At 39.6% G+C, this 26,061-nt stretch overlaps 2 protein-coding genes across 2 annotated transcripts in view; one reads left to right on the forward strand and one right to left on the reverse strand.

Annotated features, from left to right (window-relative positions):
• dmgdh (dimethylglycine dehydrogenase) overlaps nucleotides 1-17,452 on the reverse strand; it is a 20,197-nt gene extending 2,745 nt beyond the window's left edge. Inside the window, exons 1-14 of the mRNA XM_046067506.1 lie at nucleotides 17,225-17,452; nucleotides 16,690-16,858; nucleotides 14,772-14,870; nucleotides 14,525-14,689; nucleotides 12,775-12,979; nucleotides 8,024-8,272; nucleotides 7,717-7,915; nucleotides 7,438-7,607; nucleotides 7,188-7,341; nucleotides 5,994-6,159; nucleotides 5,642-5,772; nucleotides 3,782-3,999; nucleotides 2,593-2,750; nucleotides 1,908-1,967 (exon numbers count right to left, since the gene is read on the reverse strand). Coding sequence (XP_045923462.1) covers nucleotides 1,908-1,967; nucleotides 2,593-2,750; nucleotides 3,782-3,999; nucleotides 5,642-5,772; nucleotides 5,994-6,159; nucleotides 7,188-7,341; nucleotides 7,438-7,607; nucleotides 7,717-7,915; nucleotides 8,024-8,272; nucleotides 12,775-12,979; nucleotides 14,525-14,689; nucleotides 14,772-14,870; nucleotides 16,690-16,858; nucleotides 17,225-17,334 — 2,253 coding nt within the window. The 5' untranslated portion in view covers nucleotides 17,335-17,452. The remainder of the gene's footprint in view (nucleotides 1-1,907; nucleotides 1,968-2,592; nucleotides 2,751-3,781; nucleotides 4,000-5,641; nucleotides 5,773-5,993; nucleotides 6,160-7,187; nucleotides 7,342-7,437; nucleotides 7,608-7,716; nucleotides 7,916-8,023; nucleotides 8,273-12,774; nucleotides 12,980-14,524; nucleotides 14,690-14,771; nucleotides 14,871-16,689; nucleotides 16,859-17,224) is intronic.
• Nucleotides 16,761-26,061, forward strand: LOC123982122 (betaine--homocysteine S-methyltransferase 1-like). The gene is made up of 9 exons (XM_046067508.1): nucleotides 16,761-16,891; nucleotides 21,528-21,708; nucleotides 21,918-22,050; nucleotides 22,172-22,284; nucleotides 22,455-22,646; nucleotides 24,534-24,681; nucleotides 24,942-25,124; nucleotides 25,228-25,456; nucleotides 25,536-26,061. Exons 2-9 carry the CDS (start codon nucleotides 21,595-21,597, stop codon nucleotides 25,714-25,716), a joined length of 1,293 nt encoding a protein of 430 aa, XP_045923464.1. The 5' UTR covers nucleotides 16,761-16,891; nucleotides 21,528-21,594; the 3' UTR covers nucleotides 25,717-26,061.

Here is a 26,061-nt window from a genome sequence, read left to right on the forward strand (position 1 = left end):
CTTTTAATGAAGAATGTACAGATTTTTAAATGTACATTCCTCCCACGGGCAGTTCAAAACCAGAATATCTCATAGATCTCCAATATGCTAGCTGGAGCTCACGTTTCTCACTGATCAACAGAAAGTAGGAAAGTGGTAGCTCTGTAAGAGGAAATGAAAGAGAAGAGGAGGCATTACAGCTGTTCATTTGTTATGATGTGTTGAGTGTTTATTATAAAATTGGTTAAGACTACACTTCATCACTTCAAGCTACACTTTTTATTACATTTTATCTAAAAATTAGGCACTTTAATTTTGTTTACTTAAATTTAGAATTTATTATTTGAATAGTTATTATTTATTATCCTTCCAGTTTGGTGAATCAAATATTATTTGATTTGACAGTCCGTTGTTGACTAAAAACATGTGTTGATACAACTATAGGTTATAGTACTGAATGATAACGTTCGTCGTTTTGATGTTCCGGACCTTTGCTTCAGGAAATTTTCTCTAACTAGACCTCTTTGAAATCTAATTGAATAACCCTGCTTTAGATAATAGAGACAACATTTTATTAATTTCTATTTGGAAATAACTTTTCCACAGTGCTGGGCTTCAGGCGGTTTCTTTTTTTGGAGATGATTTCACCTGCTTTTGAAAATAATTATTACAATAATATGGGGTGAGATTCCCCCAGTTGAATTCTTAAAAACCCCACAAAATGTCAAAAAAACACCATCAACACTTTCTTGCTGCCGCTAGTCTTATTCAACTAAAAATCTCCTTTCATCACAATTTTTGAAGTTGTTTGATCAAAGCAATTCTGATATAAGTTAAATATGATATAAGATATATAATTTATCTTATATATAAGATATATAAGATAAATTTTTTTCATCATGTAGTCATTTAAAATAAATGGTAGATACAATCTAATTGTGGTCAATTCGGTTTAATGACAAGTTCAAAAGTCAACTAATGTTAAGGAGGCCCATTGCATTTTGCTGCTCCTTTTGAATCATACGGCAAACCCGCGAACCATTTCTTGAATCAGTCACGTGGTTCGTGACACAAGCCTCAATACACGCTTCAAAAAAAATTCACCCTAGATTACTCGACACGCGCTTCGAAGCCTCGATACGGAAGGACACATCACTACATTTTAAAAAAACATTTTTAATCAATGATTTTATAATCGTCACAATCTTGGTTGGACCAAGATAACAGTGCAGCTGTCCTTATCAAGTCTACCCCTCCCAACTTCAGTTTTATGAGTGAAGCTAGAGTTCATAAGACAGGAGGTGGCGATGCCATTTTATTTAATGACTCCCTCCAATGCAAAAAGATGTCACAACAAAATATGTTACCATAATTATGCAGATGACACACAGCTTTACATAACCATTTCACCATGGAGCTGAGTAACTGTATTGAACAGGACAACGGTTGGATGTGCCAGAATTTTCTTCAATTAAACAAAGATAAAACTGAAGTTATTGTTTTTGGGGCCAGGGAGGAACGATTGAAAGTCATTGCTCGACTTCAATCTGTAATGTTAAGAACCACAAATCAAGCCAGAAATCTTGGTGTAGTCATGGACTCAGACCTGAATTTCAGGAGCCACATTAAGACAATTACAAAGTCAGCCTACTATCACCTGAAGAATATATCAAGGATTAAAGGACTAACGTCTCAGCAAGTCCTGGAAAAAATTTTCCATGCATTTATCTTCAGTCGACTCGACTACTGTAACAGTGTCTTTACATAATAGATAACATCAAGCTCTGTGCTTCTCGGCAAAATGATAAAATGTGCCGCCAAATATACCTGGGCAATCCACCCAAGTAAAGTCTATCATGGAAACTACAATTTAGCCACTTAATGTAGGATAAAAGAAATGCACAACTAAAAATGAAACAGATGGTTACCTTGTTCAGTTTGATGAAATAATCCAATCCAGCCTCCAGAGGGTTGGTGTCACAGTTCATCTGTAAAGAGCGAGAGGTTAATCAGCAAAAAGGGCATAAACCTTTGCTACTTAAATGAAGAGTTCAACATTATTTTCTTTCTTGGCCAGAGTTTAGATCAGAAGATCGGTACCACTCTCATGTCTGCACAGCAAATATGAAGCTACAGCCGGTTAGCTTAGCTTAGCTTAGCATAAAGACTGGAAACAGGAGAAAACAACTAGCCTGACTCTGTACAAAGGTACCAAAATCTGCCAATCAGCACCTCTAAAGCTCACTAATGAACATGCTGCATCTCGTTTGTTTAACAAAGAAAGTTGTAATTCTACAGGTTATGTGCCAGACTATTTCTTTACTGGGTGCCGTGACTTCCTGACAGCAAAGAAATAGACATTTTGAGCATTTTCACTTATTTATGGATCTTTTCCCTGTTTGGACAGATCCAAGCTAGCTGTTTCCCTCTGCTTACAGTCGTTAAGCTAAGCTAACGAGCTGTTGGCTGTAGCTTCATATTTGACAGACAGAAGTGAGATTGGTGTCTATCTTGTTATCTATCTCTCAGCAATAAAGTAAATAAGCATATTTCTCAAAATGACGAATTATTCCTTTAAATCCCTTGTGTATGTGTCTTTGTCTATGTGTGTACCTCAGCTCCCCAGCCTCTGAAGCCCTTTTCCAGTCTGAGGGAGGACATGGCGTAGGTCCCGAAATTGTCGATGCCTTCGTCTTTTCCTGCTTCCATCATGGCCTGGTACACAGCTGCCATGTTCTTCTGGTCCATGTACAACTCCCAACCAAGTTCACCTAAACACACATTCATATATAATATCACCACATAGAAACAGACAACCATAGAAACACAATTAAGAGTGAACTTTGACCTGCGAGTCTGACCGAGCTGACCAGAGATCACACTGAAACAGGAGAATTTGTCTATATAATAATCTATATAGTATAATAATCTGACATTTATGGAAGCACGTTCTTGCAAGGAAAAGAAGAAAATAGATAAGTTATACAAAAATACAAAAGTCCCAACTAACCATTATTTTCATTATCTATTAATCTGCAGATTATTTTCTCTCTTAATTGTTTGGTCTATAAAACATCAAAATACAGTGAAAAATGCCCATTGCAATTGCAGCCTACAGGTGACGTCTTCAAATGACCTGTTTTGTCAGACCACCAGTCTAAACCCCATAGATACTCTATATACTCTCGAACAAAAAGGAAAAGCAGCAAACTGTCATGTGAGAACCTGAAACTATCGAACATTTGACAGGTTTTGCTTGAAAAATTCTATAAACAATAAATCAAATATTAAAATAATTTTCTGTCGATCGACGAATCGAATAATCAGCTTATTGTTGCAATTCTACAAAAATGAAAAACACTCATTGAAATTGAGATAGTAAGTCATAATTTTGAATTAGAAAATTGTAAATATAAATTAGTGTATCAAAAATATCTGAGTAACTTACCATGGGAATTTTTTCTTTTAGCATTAGATGATTTCACTTCTTTATCTGGCTGCATTAATCTTTCTTGTTTCAACATTGAGATCAACATTTTTGCATCACTGATGGAGAGGAACGTGATTATAGGAGACAGTACAGCTCAATGCTGACAAGACCAAGGAAGCTGTATTTCCAGCTCAACACAGGAAATCAGTGAAGGAGCTGGTGGGGCATTCTTCTTTATTGTTGTAACATCTTTTATTCAGTGTTCGGGTGAATGTCTTTTGCTCTTCTGGTAGAATATTTTCATTTGACCAACAAAGGACGAACAAACTGTTAGACAAAATAATTGGTTAAAGCAAACAGGTTGTGCAGTACCTGTGTAGGAGATCCTAATAGCCCGGACAGGAACGCCAGCCAAATGTATGGACTTGCAATGGAGAAATTTGAATCCGGCATCACTCAAATCCTCATCTGTCAGTTTCTGAAGAACTTTGCGGGAGTTTGGTCCTGCAATGCCCAACACGCCTAAATCTTCTGTTACGTTGCTGATGTCTACATCGTATCCACCGTCCGCAGCTTCTGCCTCTATCCACCTGAGTTCAAATACACAGAGAAAACTCAGCATGCGAAAAGGAGATTCTAATTTAATTTCTGTATCTCTGCATATTATTCATTAGACACATTTTAGCTCATTTGCCTGAGTGACAAATGTACTAAATATTTTGGTTAAAGGTTCCCTGTGGAGTTTTTAATTTCTAGTAAGTCCTATTCTCTGATGAACAGGTGGCAATAACATGCCAAGATATGCTGCTAAACAGATATGTGTAAACAAAGGAAGGGAAGAACAACACTGCTAGCTAGTTAACATGAATGTAAACAATGTAGGATTTCAAATATATATTTCACATATTGCCAAATCTCAGCCACATGTGATGTGATGAGTTTCAAAGGCTGATGCGACCTCCTTGAACCAATCATCTGTAGTCAGCTTTCGTCACCATGAGAGGTCACTATGTAGCCTAAAACTTTACCTGCCTCCCTCCTGTTGTGGCAGAGAGTTGGTTACAGGGAGGGATTTAATGTGCTGCGTCCCAATTGGAGCAAATGTAGGGGCGTTGTGTTAACAGCTGCTGAAAGGTTTTAGGTTAAAACAGACTGAGAGAGAGTTTTATTCAGCGCAGCTTGAGACTCAACTCTAGCCAGGGTGTGTGTGACTAAGAACTGAGGAGTGTTTTGCTTCTCTGTTAACATCATGTACTCAGTGTACCCTGCAAAATAAACACATAAATATTTTTACACAGTTGTTTATAATGTGTGTGCGCAGTTTTGTTCACGGGGCCCTGGTTAACTGTGCCATTCTGTTAAGATGCATGAAAAAGCTGCATGAAAACTTTCCTTAGAGTGTATTTTTTTTCAGAAAGCTTCTGAGTAGCCTCCTAAAACTAAAATGACCACAATTCATAGAGTAGCAGTATGAGAGGTGCTGTTTTTCTATAGAAGCGCACTGGTGGTACTTCAATAATTATGACAGTATAACTGAATCATAACCCGGGGGCCCCTGGTACCAAAAGTAAAAGTTTAATTCTTTTCCTCTATAAACAATATGACACTTTGGATCACCGTGAAACTCTCATAGTGGACTCATCAGCACAAAAGATGAAAAACTGTGTCAGAAGATATCTGGTTTCTTGTTAAAAAGTCAATAGGTCCATAAATGCATCATCTATGATGATAACTACGACTCCCAAGGTGCATTTCGCTAAGAAACATCCAATCACAGAGCTTAAAATTCTGTTATGAGCACCACAAGGTGGGAAAAATCAAAACATAATGCCGTTAAGAAAACTGAAAACACTTTTGTGACAATAACAAATCTGGTTTTAGGCTCACGCTTACGTTAACCCAGTAATCTTGTAGTAAAACCCTCAGGTAGTGTACAGTGTACAGCTTTCTCTTTGAAAACAGCTGCCTGCTGCAGCTGAAAATTATACTGAGAAACCAACACAGTAACGTTGTGGGCCATACAATGAGCAGAAACTCGCTAAAAAGCTTCTTAAAGCTGTACATTCATCACTGCAACCCCTTTCACATTATTATTATTAGCAATGTATGTTATGAAAATGTTCTTTTTTCAAAGCAGGTATCATGTAGGAGTATGAAAGCAAACAAATATAAGTTAGCTCCTGTAAGCCTGATTAACTTCAGTGAGATCAAGCCTTGTGCAAAGAGTTTCACCTGAGGTCATGTCCCTCTGAGCCCGAGCCTGTGATGAGCAAGAATTCTCCTGGTGCCACCTGGGTGATGGTAACCTCAGCAAAAACTCTTCCAGTGGGCGTCAACATGTGGCTGATATTAGTCAGGCCCACCTGAAAACACACAGGTCAAAGGACACTGAGTTAGAGAGAGGCATGTAGCCTTAACCACTTTTAAAAGATGAGCTGTCAGATGATGTATGATGAGAATATGGCCACTTGTGTATAATTTTTGCTATCATACATGCCAACCCTATTTACTTTTCACTACACATTTACAGCTACAGCAGGCAAACAACTCACACGGATGTTAATGAAGTGTACGTGTGCTCTACCTTTGGCATGGTGTTAGCAAACAGGCGGTCCAGCAGCTTGTGTGAGTCCTTCCCCTTCACTACGAACTTGCCAAAGGGCGTCAGGTCGATCACTCCCACCTTCTCCATCACCAGCTTGCACTCTCTGCCAACTGGTCCAAACCAGTTGGTGCGTCGGAAACTGGGCCTGAGCACAGCACAAAATCAATGATCCCTTTATATGTGGGTATGTTGTCATTTACTGGTTCTTTTTTATTAGCTTTATTGCATAATGCACAACTGATGTTAAAGTATAATGAATGCTGTCCATTGTTCTACAGAAGGACATAATTACATTACTTGTTCAACTCAAACGACATATCTAAGTGTGGACCAACGTGATGGACCAACATACCGATAATCCCTATGGCCAGGCCAAAAGTGTGCCTGAAAATACAATATTGCAAAACGTTGGGGAAAGAAAGTTGCATAACAGGAGAAGGACTGCAGCTTTTATACTTGTACAATGAGAAACCTCCATGTCATAGATATGAGCCAAGTATGCAGCTCTTGAGAGGGCCAGATGGATTCTACACTTGTGGTTTTGGCGGGAATCCAAACACTCGCCGGACCTGCCGGAAATTTGCGACTGCGTGGTTTTTATATAATGTCATGGTGCGTGTTTAGAGATCGACAGTTATCTGTATGTGTTGTTGAATGGTAGCAGCTGTCCTCTTCTATAAGTGTGGTATCTAAATATCTAAATGCTTTTTCTTTTAGGAGGTCCTGTTAAATTATGTGTGGGGAGCTCGTCTGCGCTAACTGTGCTCTGTGTGAGAATGTGTGTTTCTGCTCAACTGCATACCACCCGAGAAAACTGTGTCCTCAAACATTTATTCTGACAAGCGTGCATCTCCATCTTTTGTTGCATTGATATAGATTAGATGAATACTCAAGAGCCATCAATATATTTTCCTTCTTTCTCTACAATGATGAGAGGGTGTTGATAAAATGGAACGTGGATGTGGTGTTGCTAATTAGAGGACTACAACAGCAGTTAGCAATTAAATTAAAACCAGTTACAAAACAAACTAACTGCTATTGTTCAGGTCTAAGATAGTTATGGTAGGCATCTTGCAAAATAAAAAAAACAAAGACAATACTAGTGTATATACAGTATAAAGAATGTACAGCAATGTCATATTTCATTCCAGCTGTGCTATAAAGATGCCTTACTTGTATCCAATCTCATCTCCAGGTTTGTAAAACCAGTGAGGTTGATCCCAGCCAGTGTGAAAGCCCATGGATGCTTTGTCCTTTAGCAGCTCGTAAACGCCGCTTGTCCGGCTGGTTGGTCGACCAGCGAAACGCTCCTCCTTGGGGTAACCAACTGGAAAGACGGTCAGAGGCGCAGACAGCAAAGAGTTTAATGATAGTACAGAAGAGCCCGTCCGGTGAATGTGTAATCGTCTTGTATTGTTCTTACCCACATTGTTGAAACCGTAGGACTCCCGAGCTTTTGCACACATGAAAGGCACATCTGTCCATTTGCCGTAGCGGTTGGGGTCACATTCAATAAGGTCGTAAGGAGGTTCTCCATTCCTGATCCAGTCACTCAGGAACTTACCAATACCACCAGCATGGATGACTCCATACCTGAAAATAGTGAACCGAAAAGTGTCGAACATTATAATTTAGCCCTCTTGTCCAAAGGTAGAAACTATCTACTAAGGTGCTAACCAATCTACACCCCACACACACATACCCAAAGCCAATGGCTGTCCAGTAGTTGCGAACTCCTTGGTGTGGTCCGACCATAGGCAGCAGGTCAGGGGTGTATGTGATTGGTCCAGACACGATGTTGATGATATCAGCTTTCTTTAGAACAGGGACCATGTCCATGGCCATCTCAACATGCTCCATTATCCTGTCAAGGTCCGACTCAAAAAGCTCCTTACCGAAACCTGCAGCAGCCAGACAGAGAGGAAGATGCAGAGATATAAACCAAAGTGATGCAGAAAACTACCAAGTCAAAGATAAAAACTAAAAACTTTAAAAAATGGCAGACAGACCTGGAGGAACTCCATCTCGGACCCAGGACTCCTGCAGCACCATCTTTTCCATCTTTTCATACGGGCCAAACAACAGGCCGTCTCTTTCCTGACGTAGGTAGTAAGAGCCCTCCAGGTCCCTGATGACAGCCAGCTCCTTCTTCAGAGCCTTCACCTCTGGTACCGTTGCTGTCACTACGTACTGGTGATGCACTGGGATGGTGGGGTGTTCAAACCCAATCATCTTGCCCACCTCTCGGGCCCAGAAACCTGAAAACCAACAGTGATGGTATTAAATCATCTAACAAGATAAAGTCACATTTTTTAACTTTTGGACAGAGCCACAGTCGCTGTTTTCCCCTGTTTACAGTCTTTATTTAAAGCATGTTTTCCATTGTCTCCAGTGTTTGTTAGACCGATAATGCAGAGTTTATGTCTCCTGGTGGACACACAAAGTTTGATGAATGAATCTGTTTATAAGTAAGTAGGTAAGTTACGCCCCTCTTTCACCATTTGGTAGGAAAAGTGAACATTTATTTCCTTGTAAACAAAATACACTTAATGCGGCATTTTTCAACAAGATGATTAATGGAGGACCCACTTGAGCCACAGCCGCTGCCAATCAGACTGTCTTCAGACTTTCAAACAGTTTTTGAATTACTTTCATTGTCTTTTGAGATATACTCCTAACAGATTCCTGGACACTGACAATGTGCAGGACTTTGAGTTGACCCTTAACCTTTTACCAGCAGGTAAAAAAATATATACAGGACGGGGCACATGCTTTAGAAAATCTATCTTTTAAATCTCCCAGATTAAACCCATGCAAACATTGAGAAAGAAGCACAAACAGAACCAGCTACAAAAATAGACAACCAGCGCCCAGACAGATGGAAAAACATATACATAAATAAAATGTGGCTAGACTTGTGAATGAGAAAATACTACAGTGATAATTTGGTGTCAACCACAGAGAAATTGAAAGTATTTGAACAGGTGCACCTTTTGTAATCACTACAAGGATTCTCCTGTTTGGTTTTAATGTCCAGGCATTTATAAAAATGAGCAAAAAAAAGCATGTACAATCTGACTGCCTCAGATCAAACTGTTCAAGCTGAGGTAGGTAACGTTGGAGAAACTAGCAAGGGACGGCCCGATTTTGAAAGTATCCAACTGAAAAAATCCCACACCTTCCCTTCAGGCCTCCTTCCAAAGCCACACCGCCAAACATGTTTTGCACTTGCTGTGCCTGTTACAGTCCTGTAACAGCCACTGATACCAGATATTGTTTCATTTTGTGTCAGAGCATTTGATTTATTGATTGCTGTTGGGATGACACATTGGTGTGTCACAGTGGATTCGAACCCAGGTCTCTCACACCAAAGACATGCGTCTCATCCACTGCCCCATCACCACCTCAGTTTACTGCCAACATATTGTGTTTTCGAAAAGGAAACAGCCGTGTCTGTGAGAACACAGCATATTATTTCGCTTCATAGCAGCAGTTAATTTACAATCTGTGTGAAATACATCAAAGATATACAGACATCAGAATTAAATGAAAGTCAGATGACTGAATGTCGATCAGCAACTGTGAGACAGCATTCTGTTACAGCTTGTGAAATGGTTTGTCCAACATATGGCCTGGGGACCACCATGGGTCCTTCAAGACTCCAAGGGGTCTTCAGCAAATTAAGGATTAATTTAATCACCTTTAATATTACTTGACCCACTACAGTTGAGTTTCGGCGACTTGTGGACAGTGGAAACAAGCTAAACACAACACTCACATATTAACCCCTTTAAAGCTGATTGTGGCAAACATGTTAGCAAACAGTTGCTCATCCAGCAAATCTAGAACAGCATCAGCATTCATTTGAAGATGTGTTTGTGGTGATCTGACTATCTGTGTAAGTTTCACTGTGCTTTTAGGTCTGTTTTTGTCACATATACATACACACAACAAGCAGATAGGGTCCGAGGCAGTTTAAGCTGGAGCTGAGCTGTAAAGGAGCTTGTTTTTCAGAGGCCTGGACACAGGGCCGATTCACTGGGTTACCCAGGAATAGTTATAAATGAAGTCAACAAGCTCACCGAATTTAGACAAGCTTTGAAACAAGTTCTGCTTTGTCCACCTTAGCCATCAACACTGTTAAACTCCATTTGTTTCTCTCTTTATGAATCTAAACTTATAATAATGAGGCCGAAATGTGTTCAAAAGGTCACAGGCTAAAGCAGTGATTCCCAACAAGGGGTACTTATACCCCAAGGGATACTTCTGCAGTCAACTGCCATGGGGTACGTGGAATAGGTGTGAAGAAGCTGAATTAAATTGATAAAATATAAATTAAGAAATATATATATATCCACATATTGAGTCAGCTTAGCTAAAAGTAATGGACAAACAGTTCAAATAAATAGCTGCTGTAACTGTAATGGATAAACAGATGAAATTGTTAGCTAAATGTAATCAGCACTGAAACATCCAGCTTCTGCCTTTGCACAAATGCAGACTCGACCAAACTGACCTACATTGTATAAAAAAAAAAAATACTGTAACAATAAATCTATATAAATAATAGTGTTAAACATCCAGTGGAACACAATGGTCAAAACATTGCCTTCCTCTCTCAGGTCACAAGGCTGATATGTTGACTATGGGTTGACATTCCAGGGAACATGACCTTTGACCTTAATTTAGGCTCTTATTGGTAAAGGGGGGTACAGTTACAGACGGCGCCATGGTTTGCATTTCAACAATGAACAGAATTTGTGAAAATAAGACGTTGAGGAGGGAGATGTTGGCTGGAAAAAATAAGTGGTTATGGTTCTGTACAAGGCTCTGTGGGGGCGGCAGTAGAGACGGAAGAGATGAAGTATTTAAAGATGGTTGCTGGTTGCTGTTGCAAGCTCAACAAAACAGCCACTTAGGGTTAATGGGTTTTAAACAGCAATGTGAGCACAATGCGTTTAAAAAAGACTGAGGTTGCTATTGTTTTCTTGGGAGATGTTTTCTTCCTTCCTATGTGGGATTTCCAAGGACGAGATTTTGAAGTAGAGCTGCTTTCCCATGGGGGTTATTTCTGCAGCGTACAAAGACACAGCATAGATCTGCTGTCTTTAAATCCCAAAAACTCCACATACAATAGGACTGTGACCATGAATCTGTATAAGTTTGTGGTTGTACTATTGAATATTGGTATATCTGACCAAAGTAATGTTAAATTAGCTTATAGTGGGACAGCAAGTCCTGCAAAAACAGGTTTGATATCTATCAGTTTGACATTTCAGTCCCTGGATACAAAAAGCAGCAAAAAGCTTAAAAAGAGCTGTATGTCAAGAGGTGTGCATGTGCTGCTGCTTCCAGATTGGATGAAATCTGAACTGTTCAGCCTGTCTGGATTGGCTGTCAGACACAGCGAAGGCAAAAGGCCAACAGGAGCCACAACACAACTGGCTTCAACCAGACTACAGAATGTGCACACTCAGGGAGAAACTGTAGAGCAACAAGATGTGAATGAGCTGTGGAAAATTAGATCTGTAAGGTCTTTACAGTGCTTTTCACAAATTATTGCTAGGAACATTTGAAATAGGGACAAAGATTTTGCATTGCAGCGACTGTCAAAGCACTATTTTAAGCATGCATGCATAAAGCACTGAACCATGAATGGCAGTTTTGTTTAGGGTTGTACTGCAGTTCCTGTTTCATTTGCCATTTGTTTGTTAGTTCATTCATTTTAACCTGACTGCAACTGCAGAGAAAAGGTGACCAAGAAGAAATATGTATGACCTAAATATTGCTATCTGTTAAACAATATCCTCTACAGAAGAGGACAGACTGAGGAGAGACTAAAGCAAATCCCCTAACGTTGCCAGATAAACAAGCAACAGCAGCAAGGATGAAAGGAGTCTTTGCCAACAAAATCCCCCCAGAACTGGTACGACCCAGTTCAAGCCAAAAGCTCATTTCCCTGAACTCTGCAAGCAGTGGTCTGTGTGGCCAAAGGTTTCCTGCTGTAGAGTGTCCACAGATAACATGATTAATAGAGCAGTAACTTCGGGATAAGTCTGTATTGTTTTTTTTACATTTTTATTCAACCTTTATTTAACCAGGAAAAAGCCTATTAATATTTAATCTATCTTTCAAGGAAGACCTGGCCAAGAATGCAAAACAGCATTTAAATGTTATACTGACAACATATATGACAATACAATACATTAAAACATTTTTCACAACACCTATACATACACTTAAAGAAACTAGCCTATGGGAAAAATCTTCACTCCTCGATAAGGACATCTGTAACCTCTAACAGGATAGTATTTGGTAAGGAGTTCCATGTTCCACAATATCAAAAAACTGTTCTTCCTAACTTGGAAACAACTAGGGCTGCAACAAACTATAATATCATTATCGATTCATCTGTCGATCATTTTCATGATTAATCAATTAGTTCTTTGATCCATAAAATGTCAGAAGATGGTGAAAAATGTCAGTGTTTCTCAAAATCCAAGAGGATGTCGTCAAATGTCTAGTTGCTCCTGACAAACTAGACATTTGACTGTTTTGAATGCCTGAGTGTGTGGACTACAGGATGCATATACAGTGTGTTTAAGGTCTTTCACAGACCCTCTGAAAAATACCCTGTAGCTAAAGCAGACTTGGATGCAAAACCTAAAACCTTGTTCTCGTTGCCCCGAAACTACACCAAAGACAAAAGAAACATCCGTCATCTCTGGTGTACATGCATTTGGAATATGAAAGTGCAAACCTGTTGCATTGACGATGCGATTTGCGCGGATGGTTCCATGAGGAGTCTGGACATCCCACTTGCCGTCAGCGGTTGGGTTGAGGGCGGTAACCGGGGCTGGGTTGTAGATTTGGGCACCGTACATACGAGCACCAGCAGCCAGAGCCATGGTGAGAGAGTAAGGGTCAATGTGGCCGTCTCCTGGGGTGTACAGACCTGCCAACACCTGAAAATATATAGAAACCTTCATGTAACAACAAATATTCATCCTTATTAATAATGTGTGGGTGAATCTTGACCTAACCTAACATCTATCTCCAATTACACGTGTTTCAGTTGACTACATTAAAGTACAGAAGTCAACTGATCAAACATGCACATTAGCCCATAAATATGCAGTGCCAATGTCTTAAATTTGCTTAAATTCTCGAGGCTGTGATGTTCATAACTTATAATAATAAAGTGGGTGGTACTGACAACATATCGACAAACTTCATATTATTGGGATCCTATAACCTAAGGGAGTTTTTCCACTTGTGAGCATTAATATGTGAAGCAGATTTTATGATGATTTTAAGAGGGCTGAGGGTAATGCAACAGAAAAACAGGAAGGTTCAACATGGAAAGGGGCCCTTTCCTCTGAGGAGCACGATTGTGCTATTAAATTTCATGAAAACCTTCCAATTTGTTTTGGACAATTCTTGGGCACAAAGGGTGATATCGATACACGTCCACACATACACGGGTATTTTTATAATCAGAGTTTTTCCTCCTTCGTTGACGGTCTACATGAAAACTCAAAAACACGCTATCAAACGCTGTCAATAGCATGCCGAATGACCAGGCGGTGATATGACCCTAACCGTAAAGCCATGTAAACACGGAAACAAAGCAGGCAGTGGCGCACGATCTGACATCAAACACGGCAGATAACGGCGTGAACACTGACGTTGCAAGGCAAAAACTATAGTTTAGCCGTCTACACGACAACACTGCAACCGGCATTTCTTAAAATCTTCACCCTGGCAGGGGTTTTCTAAAATGTTCGGTTTCAGTGACCTGATACTTTGTTTCCGTGTGTACAAACAGCAAAACCATGTAGAAAAAGTCTCGGTTCTGAAAATACCCCTGTTCATGAAGACGGGGCCTTATAGACCAAACAAATTAACCAATTTACAAACAAACTAATGATGGACTGACTGACTTTACCCATTCTTATGTTGTTTACCAAACCTTTCATAGAAATATGCCACTGTTTACATTGTTGTTCATGCTGTCTGAACCATCAAATCAAGAGATGAGAACACGCTGTTTGTTTAAATTTAAAATTGTATCCATATACATATAATAGTTTGTCTTTATTTAGCCGACTTTGTGGCCTCGGACAGATATGAGAGTGGCTTGAATCTCCTCATCTCACTCTTGGCAAGAAAGCAAACAAACATGTTTTCGAAAATGTCAAACTATTCAGGTAACCAGGACAAGACTGCAGATATTCAGACACAAACACTTTGTATGCAACAGTGTTTGATAATAACATTGTTCTGCTTTGAGAAAAAGATGAGCGCTCATCAGGAGCAAGAGTGGGAAAAGACAAAGATAAAGCTGTCTCAAAAACCCACCTACCATCTACTGGGTGATCATTATTGACTGTTCGATCAGGGATTTTTTTATTTACCACCAATCATTCATTCATCCACTAGAAGTACATTCTCTGTAAGAATAAAAGCCCTGTAGTGATTTGTGTAATGTCGCTATGGTTCGTACAGACCTTGTCTATATTAAGGAGAGGGAACAGCTTATGGACTTTCTCTGGACCGATGAAATACTGTGGTGTCACATGCCAGTGTGTGCGAGTCATCTGGTACTTCATCTCATCCACCCGAGCCGGTGTTGAAGCAATACGGACACTGCCAGGCTGATGAAATCCCACTGCCTGCAGAGAAAGATAATATGGATGACATATAAACCACACCTCCACACATCCAACATCACGAAAGATGAGCGAGAAGCCTCACCTGTCCAGTCTCAGCCTCCAGGCTCTCATATAATTTAATGCTGTCGTAGTGGACTTTCTTGAGGTTGATGCCTGGATGGTAATATGTCGTCAAACCAGCCTGAAATACCAAACAAACCTTTAACCATGATGGATGATAAGAAAATACATTCACAGACTTCGACCTTTGAGGAGCACAGGGGAAAAAAACTGTAAACACCATACTGACACGAGCTTATTTACACATCCAGCGGACACATTAGGATTCATTTGGAGTTGTGTTTGTGTCCACACTGATGAACGTAAGTCCAATATTCAGTCTCCTTTTGTCTCTGTTTTGGTCTCAACCAACTCCTCAAACAAACATCTGGCTATTTAGCTGCCACCATGTTCACTAGCTAGTTGCTAACTTTGTCTGTGTGCCATTTGTTGATCAGTAAGTCAGTTTTAACAGCTGTTTTGCTTAAGCAAAGCGAATGAGTGTGGTGAGAGTGAACCAAAATAGGGCTGTAAAACCAAAACAATGAAATAAAAAATCCTAAAATGCTCCAAAGAGCTACAGACTCAGGCGATAATTCTCTGAACGACCCCTTTCACGTACACAAAATATTGATTATAGCAACTTTAATACCCTGCCCTGACATTTTAATGCAATTCTAAACTATTCTAGAAGAAAATACTGTTCACCAGTTCCTTTAAACTGACAATATCCCATAAAGAGGTCAAAAAACAAACAGTAGCCTCTAATCTACAAAGAGCATGGTTGTGTGGTGTTTGCATGTTCTCCCTTTATCTATGAGGAGAGTAACTAACAGTAAGTATTAATAGCGTTACAGTGAAGTGGCTGTGAGTGAATGAGTGAAGAGTAAGTGGGTCAAGACCTCAACTTATAGACACATAACAGCTGCCCTCATTGGAGACGATGCTACTATTGAATTACACAAACAGAGATGTTCTGTAAACACCTTCACTAAAGGAGGCTGTCGAGGAAGCACCTCTCTGTACTTCTGCTTTAAATGTCCAAGTAGCATTAGAGACTTAATGGTCAGTTTCTTTGACACTGTACTGCATTTATATGATTGATATACTAAGTTTGTTTTTGTATATAATGAAACTGCCTCGTTATTTAAAAAAAAATCCACATTGAGACCTTATGAATGTTTCACAGCTGTCAAGCAATCAAAGTTGATTAAGACAAGGTGAAAAATCAGAGTAAACGGGGCCGAAACTATCTGTAAATTAATTGATTTTTGCTAGTAATTTTTCAAACAAAATTGGCAAACATTCACAATATTATTCCAGCCTTCAATTGTGAGGATTTTCTGACGTTTTTGTATTACATAAAGCTGCAAAGGTCATTTGTCACTCAAAAGGAAATTAATAAGCAACTATTAAATGTCTCAGTCATTTTTTTAAACAAAAATTCGTCTGCTTCCAGCTTTTCAGATGTAGGATTGTTGTCATAAATGGAATTAAATGAAATATCTTTTGGTGTTGGGCTCTTGGTTGCACAAAACCAAAAAAATAAAGATGTCACTGTGGCTGGTTTTTACTACTTCTTGACATTTTTGAGAGAAAAAAAATCGACAGATTAATTGAAAGTGTAAATAAGTGTTTGTAGCACCTCTAGTCTTATGTCATAATAAAATGACTATATTTGGGTTTTGGACTTAATTGGACCATTAATTAATAAAAATAAAATAAAAGCCGACCTAAATGAAAATGTAAATGTGTTAAAAATGTTGTTAAAAGCAGTGTGACAATGTGCTGGTGTGAAGATAGTGACATAGACCACCTAGGTCTTCCACAAAAAGCTTCTTTTGTCATTCACTTTGTCCTCCTTCACATTTACTGTAGTCATCAACCTTGGGACCCTATGGACCAGCAGGGTCCTTCTGTTATTAAAAACAGCAAATAAAAGTAGACTTTGGTGGACCTACAGCGTGCCAGGTGGATCCAGCTGTCAGCTCAGACTTCTCCAGCAGCACCACATCCTTCATGCCACCTTTGGCCAGATGATAGGCCACGCTGACCCCCACACATCCACCACCAATGACGACAGTTTCTGCAGTGTCCTTCCACCTCTTCCCCAAAACTGAGGATGCAGCACTGAAGAAAGAAAAGGAAGAGGACGAATTACAGGTGAATATCACAGCTCCAACATGCACAAGTGCACTTCAACAGTCTGTTTACAAAGTGCCACAACTTCAAAATGTTGTCATACCTGCAACCAGAGACATATTGAAGTCAACATGTTGCACAACCACCGTAACAACATTGACTTTACTACCAGTTCTGCATGAAGTCAGCATGTCACACAACAGTGTTGTTGCATGAATCAATCAGCTGTGCAGCGTTAAGCGCATGAGACATAGTGCACTTATTTTATACGATCAAAACTGCCCGGCTAAGGCGTGTTTAATGACATGTCCAGCTTACATGAGTGTTGCTTCGTTCAAAATTAAACTATCTCACCTCTGTTCAGCTTGTTTTCTTGAAGTGCAGCAGATGGTCCTTAACGGAAGGCGAGACGCGGTTAAATCTCTCCGCAAGTTAGAGTTGATTAGGTTTAAAATCCGCGACATAATTGCGGTAGTATTTAAACTAACTATATATGCAGATCAAAGCATAACTTCCCCCCCCTCTCATCGGACCCCTGCACTGCGTAGTTACAGATATCCCACTTCTGCACTGACAGGGGCGTTTGCACGCCCACAGGTGGAGGACCAAGTCTGGATGAAACTTTACCCGGATCAACCCTCAGCCAAGTTAACACTTTGTGTGCCTTAAGACCAAATATAGGCCACATAGCCACTGAAACACATGTGCATGGTTTCAATATATTTAATTATTTTAATTGATCTATTATGAACACCTCACTGTAAAAAAAAAAATACCTCAGTACAAAAAAAAGTACTGCACTGAAAAGTAAGTAGAAGTATGTAAGTATAATCAGGAAAATGTACTTAAAGTATTAAAAGTGAAAGTACTCAATGCAGAAAAATAAATGTCCCCTGTGACTGTTATAGTATATTATATCATTAGATTATTATGCATTCATTTAAAAGCAGGATTTTACTGTTGAAGTTAGTTTAAGGTTTAACTCCCAACCTCACAAATATTGAAAAATACATTAAAACAGTCAAAAGGAAAAGCAGCAAATCTTTACACTTGTGAAGCTGGAACCATGAAATGTTTTTACATGAAAAATGACTTAAACTGAATTTATAACAAAACATCATATTTTTATGATTTGTGTGCATTTGTGTGTAATAGCTGAAGCTGCTAGTTACTGTCAATCACTAATTAGGTCACCAAAGTTATTACAATTTATTCTGACCACATTTCATGGCAATCCATCTAATGTTGTTTTTCCTGCTATTCTGAAAATACAACCAATAAAGGTCTGCCCTAGTTAGTTGAGCCTGTCTCATGTAAGTTGTTTAAAATGTAGACAACAGTCACAAGGGGGTGACACGGTGGTTAGCACTGTTGCCTCACAGCACCAAGGTTGTGGGTTCAAACCCCAGAGTTTGCATGTTCTCCCCATTTCTGCGTGGGTTATCTCCAAGTGCTCCAGCTTCCTCCCACCATCTGAAGACATGCAGGCTAGGTTAATCCTGGATTGTCCTTAGATGTGAGTGTTAGTGGTTGTCTGTTTATGCGATGGACGGGCGACCTGTCCAGGGTGTACCTTAGATCCTTTGTAAATGAGAGAGAGATGTTCATCTGCAAAACTAATTTTACTTTATTTTATTTGTAATTCAGATTTAATGGGCAACTGTGTGTGAGAGAGATATCTAAATGTCTAAATATCTTTGTTTGTCAAGCTGTTTTAACATTTACATCTCAAAACTTACTTGTTGCTATTTAAAAGCTACTAGTACTTATCTGTTACTGTTAGCTATTCCATTAGTTACTAGTAGCTATTCCCAGTTTACTAGTAACAGTTAAATACCAGCACTTAATTTTTAGTTACTAGTAACTAATTGCACATTTATGATATTGAGATCTACGGGGCTCTGCAGTTCAGATATCACCTTTTCATGAGAAACTGGTAACAAATTGAAAAGTTACTAGTAACCATTTCCATTTTACAAGTCACTCTTATTATCTAAACAATTGTTACTAGTAAAATGGGAAAATCTAAAAAAATAAGTACTAGTAGCTTAAATAGCAACTAATAAGTTTCAAGGAATACATGTTAAAACAGCTTGCCATAGTGTTAGTGTATGAGCTACTATGGTGGAGTAGACGTAACTATATATAAGTGACACAACAACAGGTGGAGTATATGTGCTGCCGCTATCTGTGGTGGGACTGCAACATGCTGGACTGTTTGCTTTAAGCATTTTCCAAGAGGGGAAAAACCAGACTCGTCTTTCATATTTGTTTGTACTCAATGAAAGTTCTTATCTGGCTCCAGTAGATACACTGGGAGAGTTTAGAACAAATTATTTCATTTTCAGGTTAAACATTTTTAGCTAAATCCGAGACATATTGCCTTATCATTATATGTTTTGTCAATATAATCAATAAATCAGTACAGTTCACCATGAAGATTTAATGTGGGTTTATTCACGCAGCCCCACAGAGTTTCTCTCCAGACTAAGTTTTGTATTTTGACTTTCCTCCTTTGGCCCCCGTCAGTCGAACATACCACCGGTTGCCTGGACTCAGTCTTTTGTGTTGATCTTGACTTTGATTGCCAGAAGATGTCATCCCCATGGTAATTTGGACTGAGAGTGTGTGGGATGTAAATAATAAGTTGTGCTTCTCTACTTTTCTAAGTTGTTTTGGCCTCTAAGGATTCACTTATTGGATGTTTTGTTGTGGTTAAATCGTTTTTGTAGTGGTGGATAAGATATTAGGCTAGAAACTAGAGCAGTGAAACCCACTGACCGATGAGCTGAGTAATAATTTATTATGGTGAATTATTGAATTAATAATGTTAATTGAGAAGTGTGTTGGCATAAATCTTAAAACACTGCTGGTGGTCCAGTAACCAAAACATTTGTCTTGTCACCTTTTCACTTTCACACATTGTGCACCATGTGAACATTGTGTGTGTACAAAATTCTTTTCTTCTTCTTTCTTGAAGTTGCATCAGGGCATAGTCAAGCCAAATGTATAGTGGTAAACTATGGTATATTAATGTGGTATATTAATAAAGGCCTTGCTTACATGGTAAACCCAAACAGGTCATTTTAATTATTAACATTTTTATTGCGGCAGCATTTCTATCAAGGAAGGCACGCTAAACAAAAAATGCAATACGATTTAACATCATCGCAAACAACATCCTCCAAAATGACCATTGAGGTCAGACTGCATTACTTTAAGCTAGGTGTACCTAATAAACTGGCACCCACCTTTAACCTGAGCAACCTGGTCTATTTAGCTGGGGGGGGAAACACCTGTGTGCAGCATCTTTAAGTGAACATAATGTCTACTGTTTTTAAAAGTGTTTCACTGTTTTGTTGATACTGAATGTTGATTTTTTTTTGATAACTATTAAAGGTAATTGCTAAAAACAATATCTAAATTTGAAAAATGTCAAATATGGCTTTGAATGAGATTTTCAACCATTTTGTCAGGTTCTGATGTGTTGTTTAATCTCTGAAGCCCCCTAGGATTCAGAAATGTAGATGTTCAGTCTCTTGAGTGAGTAACTGGACAGATGTACTGTGTACTAAGTGGCCCATAATGCAGTAATGAAGGACAGGTGAGTGGCATAAATGTTAAACTCAACATGATAACTGGTGGACATGTGACAACATATTGCGAGGTCCCTGAAAATGCAGAAGTTATCGCAAGAGAGATCTGGGGAGTCATGAGTAAGGTTTTTTTTCTAATCAGTACATTTCTATACTTAAAAATGTTTTAAATGATACAAACTTTGCTGGAACAGGCGTCAGGACAGGATCACACGTAGATATACTGTAGCTTTTTAAATCAATTATTAAACAAACATTACCTGGATCCAGGTAGGCACATTGCATTAATGGTGACATAGTACCATAGAGGGTTAAAGATACACTCTAGACACATTTGCTTGGAATAATTATAGTTTTTTTCCCTTAAACTTCAATTACCTCAAATAAAGTGCTTTAAAAACACCTACTCCTTCTTCTTCATTGCAAAATCCAAAATGTATATTTCCTTCTCCTTTACTAGAAAGTCCATTCTCACTGCTTGTGCACTGGAGGGCATATTGAACCATGATTGGCTCCAAACTAGTTGTAGTAGTTGAAGTTGGTTGTCACAAAGTCCTGCTCATACCGAACGTGCAAATCGTAAATCCAGATTTATGGTGAGCAGAAACTTTCTCCCTTCAGTGGAAACAACCTTCTGGTGTCAAAGACGTACATCATTCTGCACAGTGAAGCTCAAACACCCAGTAAGAGAGGAAGAGGTGGAAGTCTTAAGGGATAAAAATCATACATGCAGATTATGGCTGGATTAGGGCTTGTAAAACTCTCATTCACCACGTTTTTGGGTTTGGGATCTTTCCCAGAAAATATTTAAATTTTCCACACCAGCATAATGGATTATATATTTTCAGAAAATAATTTAAATGTACTCATCTCTAATATCTGCATTTCTACAGCTTCTGTGTCAAATCACGTTAAACCTGATCATACTTTTGTCTGCATGATTCAAATTCTCTTAATTGTCCAGTTCTCAATCGAATATATTCAATACAACATAATACCAAGGTGCCCTGACTCTTACTTTTCTGTGGTAAACTGAACAATGTGATGTCTTGTACCAAAAGAAACTATGTAGGAGGCGGTTGGTTCTTACAGTGACATCAGGAGCACCGCACCCCTCCTGGATTATAAATGCAGCATGGATCCCTGCGCAAACTCCTTTCCAAACTCAGAGGGACGCTGCAGCTGAGAAGAGTGGTGGTCGCTGCTGTAATTTTCATCATGGCACCAGCTGGGGCAAAGAAGGTCAGTAGGCTACGCACACTGAGATGAGTAAATAAGATGTTTTGATCTCACAGAAAGAATAGTTTTAACTTCAGCTCAGGTTTTGAAGCCACGGCGTTGACGTTTCGGTTGCATAAAATGTTTTGCATAGGCCCTGCTACCAGATTTATTAACAGACGTGTGCGCGTTTCTGTGCTGTGATTTGCTTCTTTCTTGCACAATTTACGCAGAGCATTTTGGAGCGTCTGGATGCAGGAGAGATCGTTATCGGGGACGGAGGTTTTGTTTTCGCCCTTGAGAAGAGAGGTTATGTCAAAGCAGGACCGTGGACACCTGAGGCTGCCGCCGAGCACCCTGAAGCGGGTACTTCTACTGCTCTTTATCTTTCTTTCTGCTCAGAACATTTAATAACTGTCTGTCTCCCAGCTTGTAAATGCAGTTTTGTGGCGGATCACATGCTGAACGAGGCACCTTCTTGTTTCAGTGCGGCAGCTGCACAGGGAGTTCCTGAGAGCTGGCTCCAATGTCATGCAGACATTCACTTTCTACGCAAGCGATGATAAACTGGAGAACAGGGGCCACACTCAGCGCTTCACTGTGAGTGTGTGTGACTGCAGCTGCTCTGAAGCCTCATCTTGACTCATGGACTGGAGATGGCAGCTTGACCGCAGAGTTGGCATGAAACCAACTGCCTGCATGAAACAGGGTACTTTGTGTTCTCTTGACCTAAACTTGGGGTGTGACTGTGTGTTGTTGTTTTGCTTCAGGGGCAGCAAATAAACGAGGCAGCTTGTGACCTGGCCAGGGAGGTGGCCAATGAGGGTGATGCTCTGGTGGCAGGAGGAGTCTCTCAGACCCCTTCTTACCTCAGCTGCAAGAGTGAGGATGATGTCAAGGCCATCTTCAAGAAGCAGATTGATGTCTTTGTCACGAAAGATGTGGACTTCTTGATTGCAGAGGTCTGTAAACGCTTATCCCCCCCCAACCCCCATATTATAGCTGATGTCCGTAAATCGGATCCAATATCTGAAATAAAGGGGTTAAAAAGCTGGTGCTTTAATAAATGGTCAAAAAGTCGTAGAAGCTGAGATATTTATATTTTTAGTCCTTAGCATCTCAAAAACACTGTACCTTTATGTTTCGTATTATGCAACCAATAACATTTTCATATAAACTTTACAACTAAAAAAGAGTAAACAACTGTTTTCACTGGCTGACTCCTCCTCAGTTTTAATTTTTTTTTTTTTATCCAAAGAATGGCACCCACATATAACTGAGGTACGATTAAGTGTTTAAAGATTTGCATTCTGCAACATTAAACATATCCATTGCCTTAATGCCAACTGGGAGCAACATGTTAGAAAAGGGTGAACCGGTGCGCAACTAATTTTAAAAATTCTTTGTGACACATGTATGTTTGGAGGCTGAACCAACCCTGCTCAGAGGTGATAAGACAGCACCTGAAATGTGGCCACTTGGTGGCAGCAGAAACAAGCTGTGACCAGTTTTTGTCAGTTGCTCTTATTTATTGGTTTCTCGAATCATCATTAACATTTGTGAAACAGTCAGTGCATTTCTGGAAGCAGATCGTACAAACAGCACTACACAGAGAATTACCAGCAAAAGCCAGTGACTTGCTCAAAATCCTTAGTCTGTCTCTTAAAAGTTAATAAATTATGTCAGTGCCATCAGAATGACAAGTCCATGTGTCATTAGATAGTCAAAATGTTGCATAACATAGTACACTGGAAGTATATTCTGATGTAAACTGTGGTTTGGAAGACAATGATTGAAAATGCACAAGGCTACAATTTCTTTAGTATAACTTATCAATACATATCAGTACAAAGTTATACAAGAGTGGACAAGATTCACAGTTACGCTTTTGCTGTTTGTACTGTAATTTGTTGAGAGAGAATGACATTGTGATACAATTAACTGTCCTTATGTACTTTAAATATAGCTTTGGCAATATTGTTGCTATACATTCATGCCGATAAAAGCTAATTGAGCTTGATACAGAAAATAAACCCTTCAAGGCTGACGTTCCTGTCCAGCCGCAGATTCTCATGCACGTCACGGATATCCTTATCAATTCCAGACAACCTTACAAAAGTCTAGTAGACTTGTATATAAAATATGCTTGACAGATTATAACGTGTTAAACCATTTTGCAGGTAATGACTTATACAAAGAATGTATGCCTAGATGTTATGAGGGGTAAGCCTATTTAACAGAGAACTAGTATAACACATTGTGATCAACATGACATAAGCAATTGATAATGTAGGAAACACCAGACGATTGTACATAATAATTTGCATAAATGTGTCAAAACATTTGTTCAAAAGGATGAGAAATTGCTTATATGATGTGCACGAGTGACTCGATGGGGAGGTTGTAGTTTTGAGAATTTCACTTCTTTTCCGAGAAATGTATTAAAGACACTGAGAAAAAACTGTAATAAATAAACTGTAGTTGAAGTGGTGCCTTTGGGAAACATCCTGTTTTTTAGCTGGTAAATGCTCCACTGTGTTCACCATATAAGTGCTAACTGTTTGTGTTTGCTTAGTGGGTTTTTAGAGCTTTTTCACTGAAAGCTTAGTGAGAGTGAACCAAAACAGTAAAGTTACAGGCTTTAACACCAACCTTCTTTTACATTACATCACACACAGTCATTTGACCCATTGTCATAAAGATATTGATTATAGCAGCTTAAAATAGCAATATCAGAAAAAGGGGCTGCAGTCTGAAATATCTAACAGTGATTAGCCTTTTTCTTCTTTACCACATGTTTTAATGTGAATAATTAAGCATCTTAATTTTCTTTTTTCTTTTGCTTGCAGTACTTTGAGCATGTGGAGGAGGCCGAGTGGGCAGTCCAGGTTTTGAAGACCACAGGCAAGCCTGTTGCTGCAACTCTGTGTATTGGACCTGAAGGAGATCTGAATGGAGTCAGCCCTGGAGACTGTGCTGTCAGACTCATCAAAGCTGGTATGACAAGATCTCAATTTCTCCTTTATGTATGAGGCTGTTAAAAAAATCCTGTCCCACAATGGGTGCAACAGCCTTTCACCCAGCTATCGTATCATGGAAGACGGTTTGGAGAAAAAGTATGCTTGGGAAGATGAAGGTTGGAGCCAGAACTCTCAGCTTGAGGCGATAGACGTCTGTGCAAGATTAAAAGATTCTCCACACTAATGTTGCCTGTATCTTGTTTGGGCTCTGATAATTTGCACGTTTCCAATTCATAGGAGCTCATATTGTGGGCGTTAACTGCCACTTTGACCCGGAGACCTGTGTGAAGACGGTGAAATTGATGAAGGAGGGAGTGGAGAAAGCCGGACTGAAGGCTCACTACATGAGTCAGCCGCTGGCCTACCACACTCCTGACTGCAACTGTCAGGGCTTCATTGATCTGCCCGAGTTCCCCTTCGGTATGTATACACATAGAAAACTGATGCTTCTCACCACTTAATTTCTCAATCCACATATTTAAGACAATAATACACTCATGTTCAACTGTGTGTTCTCCGATAGGTCTGGAGCCGAGGGTCCTGACCAGATGGGACATGCACAAATATGCCCGGGAAGCGTACAACGCTGGCATCCGTTACATCGGAGGCTGCTGTGGATTTGAACCCTACCACATTCGTGCCGTGGCGGAGGAGCTGGCTCCTGAGAGGGGTTTCCTGCCTGCTGGCTCAGAGAAGCATGGCAACTGGGGCAGTGGCCTGGAGATGCACACGAAGCCTTGGGTCAGAGCTAGGTAGAGATTTCTTTCTTTTTCCACATCTGTTCTTTCAAAATAACGGCAGTTTAGTTAAAAGACTTATTCCTTTCTGTAGGGCCCGTCGTGACTACTGGGAGAAACTGAAGCCTGCGTCAGGCCGTCCCTTCTGCCCCTCGATGACCAAACCCGATAGCTGGGGTGTCACAAAAGGCCACGCTGACCTGATGCAGCAGAAGGAGGCCACCTCCCAGGAGCAGCTGAAGGCTCTCTTTGAGAAGGCCAACAAAGGCCAGTGAGCTACCCATCTGTTTGTAGAAGCCAAGAGATGCTCCACACAGTCCCTTTTTAAGTTTACATATCAAACGATCGAAATGCTGAAGTTCTCTGTGCCTTGAGACCATTTTTAGTGTGTGGAAGACCGGTATCTCATGCCCTCTTCAATGTAGCTTTCCAGCCTTAACCAACAATGAGTGCCTGTTGAAGTAAAGTTAGATTTTCATAAGTCCATAAGTCTTGTAAAATTACTGTGACAACAAAACTCAATTTAGCAGCCCACATGACTTTTACACTGCTGAAGCAGCTAATGTTGTCTTGGAAAAGAATTAAAAGATGTGTATCAATAAACTTCTAACATAACATAA

This window comes from Micropterus dolomieu, linkage group LG13 (genome assembly GCF_021292245.1).
Source record: "Micropterus dolomieu isolate WLL.071019.BEF.003 ecotype Adirondacks linkage group LG13, ASM2129224v1, whole genome shotgun sequence".
Lineage (NCBI taxonomy): Eukaryota > Metazoa > Chordata > Actinopteri > Centrarchiformes > Centrarchidae > Micropterus > Micropterus dolomieu.

Coding starts and splice junctions, on each gene's coding strand:
- LOC123982122 (XM_046067508.1), top strand. CDS start 21,595: ATGCAGCATGGATCCCTGCGCAAACTCCTTTCCAAACTCAGAGGGACG. Junction 22,647..24,533: donor TGGACTTCTTGATTGCAGAG/GTCTGTAAACGC, acceptor TTTTGCTTGCAG/TACTTTGAGCATGTGGAGGA. Junction 25,125..25,227: donor TCTGCCCGAGTTCCCCTTCG/GTATGTATACAC, acceptor GTTCTCCGATAG/GTCTGGAGCCGAGGGTCCTG.